Consider the following 7,673-nt stretch of genomic DNA (forward strand, 5'->3'; position numbering starts at 1 on the left):
AGGGAGGTCTGCAGAGAGTCCACCACCCGTAGGTGGTTGCGCTTGGCTTGTTCCATCTCCTCGTCCTTCTCTGCCAGCTTCCGCTCGATCTCTGCCTTGATCTGGTTGAACTCCAGCTGGGCCCGGAGGATCTTGCCCTCCTCGTGTTCCAGGGAGGCCTGGGAAGGGGTGGGGGAGGGGATGTGGGCAGACAGTCAAGGCACAGGGCAGGGTGGGAAGGGAGGTTGAGAAGATACAGGGTGTCAGCCAGGACTATGGCCCAGAGAAGAAGAGCTGAGAGGAGATGGGGAGGTGGGATCTGCACCCCGTGCCCACCACGGTGCTGTTGGGGAGAAAGTGCTGGACTCCCTGGGCTTCCTCTGTCAAGGAAAGGGTTTGGACCTCACAACTGCCAGACCATCCAGCACTAACATTGCATAAATTCCTGACCTGTCTAAAGTATTATAGAAAAGGGAGGAATATTTATAACCACAAATTCAAATTTTTAATTTTGTTTTCCAGGTCTCTCACCCTTTCCTGAGAAAAGTTAGAAGCCCAGAAAACTCAGGGCTATTCCTAGATGCTTAAAATTGAAGAGTAACATAAAGTGCTTAAATGTGTTCCCCCATTTAATCTTTATAATAATCAAGTGTAAAATTGTATGAGGTGTGTTATAGTTAATTTCATTCTACAGATGAGAGAACGCAGGCAGAGAGAGATTAAAGATCTTGCCCAATGACACAATGGAAGTCCTCAAGCTGTGTTCCAACTCAGGCCTGTGTGACTCTGGAGCCCATGCTCCTACCCATTGTCTAAGTGGTTATTATCATGGCCAGATTCTAACTTTTAAAACCTGGTAGGAAACAAAACCTTTGGCCTCTAATCAGACATTTTCCTTTGGAATGACCTCAGCTTTGGATGTAGTCCTGGGTAGTAGATAGTGGGTACATGACTTTGAACAAAGAATATGGAGCAAACAGATTTTATCTTGTGGTCAGGGTCACCCCCAGGTGAGGGAGAAGTGGGAGGGAGTGACAGACTGTGGATGGGGTGCAGGAACTCTCAGCCCTCACCTCTGCCTCCTCTAGGGCTGACTGCAACTCCAGCTTCTCGACCTCCAGCTGTTTGCGGACCTTCTCCAGCTCATGCACATTCTTTCCTCCTTCCCCCAGCTGCTCAGTAAGGTCTGAGATTTCCTCTGGGGAGAAGAGGGCCAGAAAGCTCAAAGCCTGTGTTCTCTCTGTCCCAGCATGGCCCTCCCACCCACCAGCCCATCTGTGGCCTCTTGAGCCCCCGCACACCCTGAAGGTTCTTGTTCTCCCGCTTGAAGGTCTCCAGGTGCTCCAGGGACTCCTCGTAGGCGTTCTTGAGCTTGAAGAGCTCAGTACTGAGGGAGCGTGCCTCCTTCTGCGAGGACTCCAGCTCTGACTGCGACTCCTCATACTTCTGCTTCCACTCAGCCAGGATCTGTCCGGGAACAAGGCACACTCTTCAGCCCCACAGCCTCAGCCCCCTGGCCCTACTGCTTCCCAGCACCTCAGCCCCTAGCCTCAGCCCCATGTCCAAGATCTGTCCCTGGCTCCCAGCCTGGACTCAGGCCTCCTCTCCCACCTCCAAGGAGGACAGCTCTGGCCTCGCCCTGAAGCCCTCATGCCCCCTTGCCCTGCGTGCTGGCTGTGGCCCCCACCCATGGCCCACCTTGTCGAAGTTCCTCTGCTTCTTGTCCAGGGCTGCAGCAGCTGCATTGGATCGCTCCACATCCACCATCAGGTCCTCAATCTCGTTCTGTAGCCGGTGCTTGGTCTTCTCCAGCGAGGAGCACTTGGCATTAACAGCCTCCACGGCCTCCTCAGCGTCCTGCAGCCGCTGGGCCAGCTTCTTCCTGCCCAGGTGAAGGTGGAGGGTGTGTGTGTGACTCCACTGGGCAACAGTGGAGCTTTGGGTGGACCTCCTCCCACCTCCTCCCTGTATCTCCTTAAGATACGATAAGTCCAGCCTAGAGGGAGCTGAGCCTGCTGGCGCCTGAAACAGAGTCCACCAGCATGGGCTGCCCGGGCATCCTCCCTACCTGCAGTGGCATCTGGGTGTCAGTGGCCCCTGCCCTTGCCCTCTACACAGGCTGATCGACGGTAGCTCCTCTGACCAACAAGCTTTTTGCTCGTCTTATACGTGAGCATCAGGTATAACCCGGGCCAAAAGCTCGCCCGTCACAGGAAGTGGGTCAGGGCCAGCCAGGTTCACAGAGCAAAGGATCCAGGCTTTCTTCCAAGCGCCTCTGTTGCCCTCTGAGTTCCTCCTGTCTCTCCAGCTCCTTCTCATGATCACTCTGCCTATCCCCACCCCAGGTCCTCTCGCTCCTTCCTGTCTGAGAGCCAGGTTAAAGGGGCATCTGGAGCTCACTTGGCCTCCTCGAGCTCCTCAGTCCGCTGGATGGCGTCCGTCTCATACTTGGTCCTCCACTGGGCCACCTCCGAGTTGGCCTTGGACAGGATGCGCTGCAGCTCGGCCTTGGCCTCCGTCTCCTCCTCGTACTGCTCCCGCAGCAGGTCGCAGTCATGCCGGGCCGACTGCAGTGCGTGGGCCAGGGCGTTCTTTGCCTGGGGAGGGGTGGGCACCAGGAGGTAGGAGGGACTCCCTGTGCCCCATTCTCCAGATCCTTCTCTTGTCTAGTACTTCAACCAAGCCTAGCCTTATTCAGCATGCGGGCTGATGTGGAAACTGTCCGAGGGGTTTCCCAGTTTGCCCACCCCATCCTCTTACAACTAAGGAAAGAGGCATTAGATGATGCTTAGCTGCAGGACAGAAGCTAGACTGGAGGCTCTTTCCCTTGCAGAGGACTCTCTCCAGCCCCAGGCTCCATTTTTGGTGTTGAGGTGAATGCCCCAGGGCTGCCGTCAAGCCCGCCTACCTTCCTGCCTGGGCCTCACCTTGCCCTCCTCCTCCAGCTGCCTTTTGAGGTCCTCCATTTGCTGGGTATAGGAGAGCTTCCCCCGGGTCAGCTGCGAGATTAGCGCCTCCTTTTCTTCTAGTTGCCGGGCCAACTCTCCTGGAGGCGAAATGAGGGGCTTGTGGGCCATTCCACAAGTCATGTCCTACTCTAGGCAGGCAGGGCTGATTAGGGGCACCCACCATTCTCTGTCTGCAGCTTGGCTCGCTGGGTGGTGAAGTCGTTGAGGGAGCGTTGGGCCTCTTCTAGCTTCATGCGGTACTCATTGGCCTGGTCCTCCAGCATCCGAGACACTTTCTCCAGGTTTGCCTTCAGGAAGCAAGGGACAGGAAGGGTGAGTGTGGGAGGGGCTGAGTCGACCAGAGGAAGGAAAAGAGGGTCAGAGATGGGGAATGCCAGAGGGCAGGAGGGGGACACAGAAGGTGTGGGAGGGCGCAGTCTGAAGAGGAATTTGAATTAAAGATGGGAGGAAGATGGAGATAAAGATGTAGAGGAGAGCCAGAGAGGAGGCAGGGGAGAGAGGAAGAGAGACCAAAGGGTGACAAAGGGAATGAAAATGACAAAGGAAATGGCAGACAGAGACAGGAGGTGTGGGGGAGGCTCCGCTGTGCAGGGGAGAGGGCAAGAAGAGGCTGAGCAGAGCCTGCCTTGGCCTTGATGATATGCTCCATGTTGGAGGTGACATCGTCCAGCTCCAGCTTGAACTCGCTCTTCTCCTTCTCCAGCTTCTGCTTCACCCGCTGCAGGTTGTCGATCTGCTCGCCCAGCTCGGCCACACTGTCGGCATGCTTCTTGCGCAGAGCCGCGGCAGTGGCCTCATGCTGCAGCGTGGCCTCTTCCAGGTCCCGCCGCATCTTCTGAAACTCGGCCTCACGCTTCTTGTTCATCTCGATCTGCACAGACGTGGCCCCGCCAGCCTCTTCCAGCCGCTCGCTGATCTCTTCCAGCTCCCGGGACAGGTCTGAGCGCAGCTTCTCCACCTTGGCCCTGGCGGTGCGCTCGGCCTCCAGCTCCTCTTCCAGCTCCTCGATGCGTGCCTGGGCCGGACACAAAGGGTTTAGACCCACCGTCTGGACCCCTCCGCTGGAATCCCTCTGGGCTCTAAAAGGCTACCAGGCACTCAGGTACCTCTCGAGTAGTGGTTCTTAACTAGGGGCAATTTTGTGCTCCAGGGAATTGTTGGCAATGTCTGATTGTCATGATTTGGTGGGGCTTGCTACTGGCATTTAGAGGGTAGAGGCTAGGGATGGTGCTAAACATTCTATAATGCATAGGTCATCAATAGGAATTTGGTTGAAGCCAAATCTTCAGGGCATTTCCTGAGGGCATCTCAGGCCCAGTCTGAGCATCTACAGCCCTGAATCGTGAGAATCTGTTTTGAGCGGCATCCTGGGATCCTGTTAGATCAAGAATTTCAGAGTCTCCAGATTTACTAGGCTGTGTTCCACTATCCATAAGACACGAAAGTGGATACTTGTATTTTACAAATATTTGCGACAATATGCCTCGAAGCAATCAAATACCTTTGCAACTCTCCAAGTTAACCACAGTCCCAATTAGCTGTATTCCTCACTCTCCAGGGCTTCCTGTGTTTATGCCCCGGGCTGAGTTTCAACATGATTGCTCTCTTTTCAGACCAGGAAAGTGGTCTGAAAAGTGCTCTCTTTCAGAGCAGGATGCTCTCCTGTTCACTTCATCTCCTCATCCTCTTCAAATGCTCCTGCCTCACTTTTCTGGTCTTAGCCTTGGTCTTGACTAAATTGTAAGAATATCCTATCTACCACTTTGGTCTGTTGTCTGGTTAGCTAGGAGCAAAGCGGGGTTCAGTGGGGATCCCTTCTCCTGGGGTTATGGACAGCTTTAATGGACTGTTCATGGATGGGTCCTTGGAGCAGCAGAGAGACCACCATGCCTCTGCTCCTAGGGTGGAGAAGGTGGTACTTCTGAACAAGATCTTGGGCATGGAGGAGGAGCCACAGCCTATTGCCAATACCTCATGAGATTTACGGGACTGTTATCCTGGGTCCAAGAGGCCAAAGAAGTTGCCCAGACCCCGGGTAGAAGAGCATGAGGATGGCCCAGTGGTCTATCTAAAATCCAGAAGGGGCATCCAAGAAGATAGGAAGTCAAATTATTACTGAAGGCAGGCCAGTCCCCGTGCAGCCCCAGAGGAGTGGAATTGTGTTCATATATTACTTGCAGCCTGGGCCATGGGCCTCAAGTGCAGAGGGGAGACTACCTCATTCTACCAACCACAGTCTGCCCCAAAATGAGAGGACAAGGTCTTGCCCCCGTAGCTGAGTTCCTGTTGCCCTTGGGGTCACTATATCCAGACCTGGCCATGTAGCTTCTGTAGCTATAAAATGGGGATGGCAGTCCCTGCCTTGTGGACTTCCAAGGGTCTTCTGCCAACCCCGATACTAAAAGCACATTGAAGTCTGAGTTTCATTAAAGCTAAGGGAGACTATAGCTGTTCACTCAATCCTAACTTGCAGAGGAATGAGAAGGCTATGGAGGAGACACAATACATTCTTAGGCTATTGGCTGGTTGACTCTCTAAACTGGGCTATATTAAAATGATGCTTATATAGTGTTTCCTAGTTGACAAAGTGGTTTCAAATACATTATCTCCTCTGGTCCTGTGTGATAGGTATTGTCAGTCTCATTTTATAGGAGAGATGAGAATCTGAGGATCAGGGAGGGTAAATGATTTGCTCAAGGTTGTAGGAATTGGCTCCTATCATGAGTGCCCTATGGCGACTCAGCCTGGGTTAGTGGCTGGGGTTAGTACCAGGAAGAATATGAACAGAACAGCTCACAGGAAGGTGCTCCTTGAAGGTTTTTTTACCCCCCACATTCAGAGGGCAGAACTACTAGAGCAAGGGTTAGAGGAGAATAGAGCCCTATCATTTGTCTTAGAGCAGAAACACTATGAGGCAGAGCAGATCTCAAAAGAAGCCCTTTAGTAGGTATGACTCCCCCTTCTCAAATAGTTTTGCTCACATACTGTATTCTTGCTCTATGGGGGAAGGCTCGTGTTCCTGAGGGACTGTAAGTCAGGGATGGTTGGGTCTGTGAGGCTGCCTGGAGTTCCAGATATTGTGTAGAACCCTAAGCAGCTGCTGTAGCTTCAGTCACCTCAGGGCTGTTGAGCTTCCACGTTCCTGCACTGAGAAGAATGTTACCTGGTTTTCCTTCAGTTTCTTTTGCAGCTGAAGGGCCAGTGCCTGCTCATCCTCAATCTTACTGTTCAGCTGATTAATGTCAAACTCCTTCCTGCAGGAGAAGGGTGGAGGTGGGGAAGGGAGAGGTGGCCTTCCTTCCTCTGGGGCTCATTCTCTTCTTGGCCTTCGCATGCCAGAATCAGCATGTCCCCATCCTCCCACCAGCCCAGAGAGTGGAGAAAGAGGGCTGTGATTGACTTCATTCCCAGTGTGCCCACGGCAACTGTGGGCAGTGGGGGTGCAGCACCCCGCACTCTATCCACCAGGCCAGACACCTCCATTAGCCCCTCCTGGCCACCACAGTCTCCTACTTTTTGAGCTTTTCGTCCAGCTGCTGCTTGTCATTCTCCAGGTCCATGATGCTCTCCTGGGTCAGCTTTAGGTCACCCTCCAGTTTCCGCTTAGCTCGCTCCAGGTCCATGCGCACCTTCTTCTCTTGCTCCAGGGATCCCTCCAGCTGAAAGAGAGAAGGAAAAAAGCAATGTGTGGAATACATGAAATCCATAGAGCGTGCTCTTTTGTCTCCTTCCAAACTTAAAGTCCAGTGGGATTGGAAGTCAAACCAGTAGAGAAATCCTGCAAGAACAAAGGTTTCAGAGACCTACCCTAGTGTAGAGCAAAAAAGCTCAAAGGGCCACAGAAGTTAATTTAGGGATCAGGACTTTCTGGGCCATTGGTGTTGCCTGCAAAATCTTGCTCTGAGAGAGGGAACAGGGTTCTTACTACTCACATCATCCACCTGCTGCTCCAGCTTGACCTTAGACTTGGACAGGCTGTTGACCTTGTCCTCCTCGGCCTGAAGGTCATCCAGGGCCTGCTGGTGGGCCTCTTGTAGAGCTTTCTTCTCCTTAGTTAGCTTGGCAATGATCTCATCCAGCCCAGCCATCTCCTCTGTTAGGTTCTTCACCTGCCGACCAAGAACCCATCTCCTTTAAAGTCAAAGATCACCAGCTTGGAGACATCTATGGGGAGCTCCCTGCCAAGGACCAGGACTACATTTTGGTCTGGGAGTCTTGAGGAGACCTGGGCTGGAGCCACAGGGAGCTGCCCTCACCTTGTTCTCTGTTGCGTGCTTCTCCTTCTCCACCTTGGCCAGTGTCAGCTCCAGGTCATCGATGTCTTTCTTGAGCTCTGAGCACTCGTCTTCCAGCTTGCGCTTCTTGGCAGTGAGCTCAGCGTTCATCTCCTCCTCGTCCTCCAGCCTCTCGTTCATCTCCTTCACTTTGGCTTCCAACTGAATCTTGTTTTTGATCAGCTGGTCACAGCGCTCCTCGGCATCATTGAGGTTGTCTTGTTCCTGGGAGAAGAGAACAGGGAGGAAGCTGATGGTTAGAGAGGAGATCTAGGGTCTTAAAAAGAGCTGGTACTCCTTGACTCCCAGCCCCTGGTTGTGAGATGGGCTATAATCTAGGGGAGGGGAGAGGAGGGCTGAAGAGATAATCACGTGGCCTCACTGCCTGCACTTGGAGCTGCAGATCGTTCTTCTCCTGCAGCAGGGACACCATCTTCTCCTCCAGCTCCTT

The 7,673-nt window shown here is 53.3% G+C and overlaps 1 protein-coding gene across 1 annotated transcript; it reads right to left on the reverse strand.

Moving 5' to 3' along the window:
- Window positions 1–5: 5 nt before the first annotated feature.
- On the reverse strand, window positions 6–7,667 carry LOC116547459 (myosin-6-like; the record flags this gene model as incomplete). Its single annotated transcript, XM_032273413.1, has 13 exons — window positions 7,605–7,667; window positions 7,205–7,447; window positions 6,881–7,057; window positions 6,462–6,607; window positions 6,112–6,202; window positions 3,574–3,963; window positions 3,109–3,235; window positions 2,907–3,025; window positions 2,380–2,576; window positions 1,678–1,861; window positions 1,281–1,446; window positions 1,053–1,177; window positions 6–158 (listed from the first exon to the last, which is right to left on the reverse strand). Coding segments are annotated over exons 1-13 (2,169 nt in total), but the record flags the coding sequence as incomplete, so codon positions are not given.
- Window positions 7,668–7,673: the final 6 nt, after the last annotated feature.

Source organism: Sapajus apella, unplaced genomic scaffold (genome assembly GCF_009761245.1).
Source record: "Sapajus apella isolate SASKATOON/1434 unplaced genomic scaffold, GSC_monkey_1.0 scaffold3250, whole genome shotgun sequence".
NCBI lineage: Eukaryota > Metazoa > Chordata > Mammalia > Primates > Cebidae > Sapajus > Sapajus apella.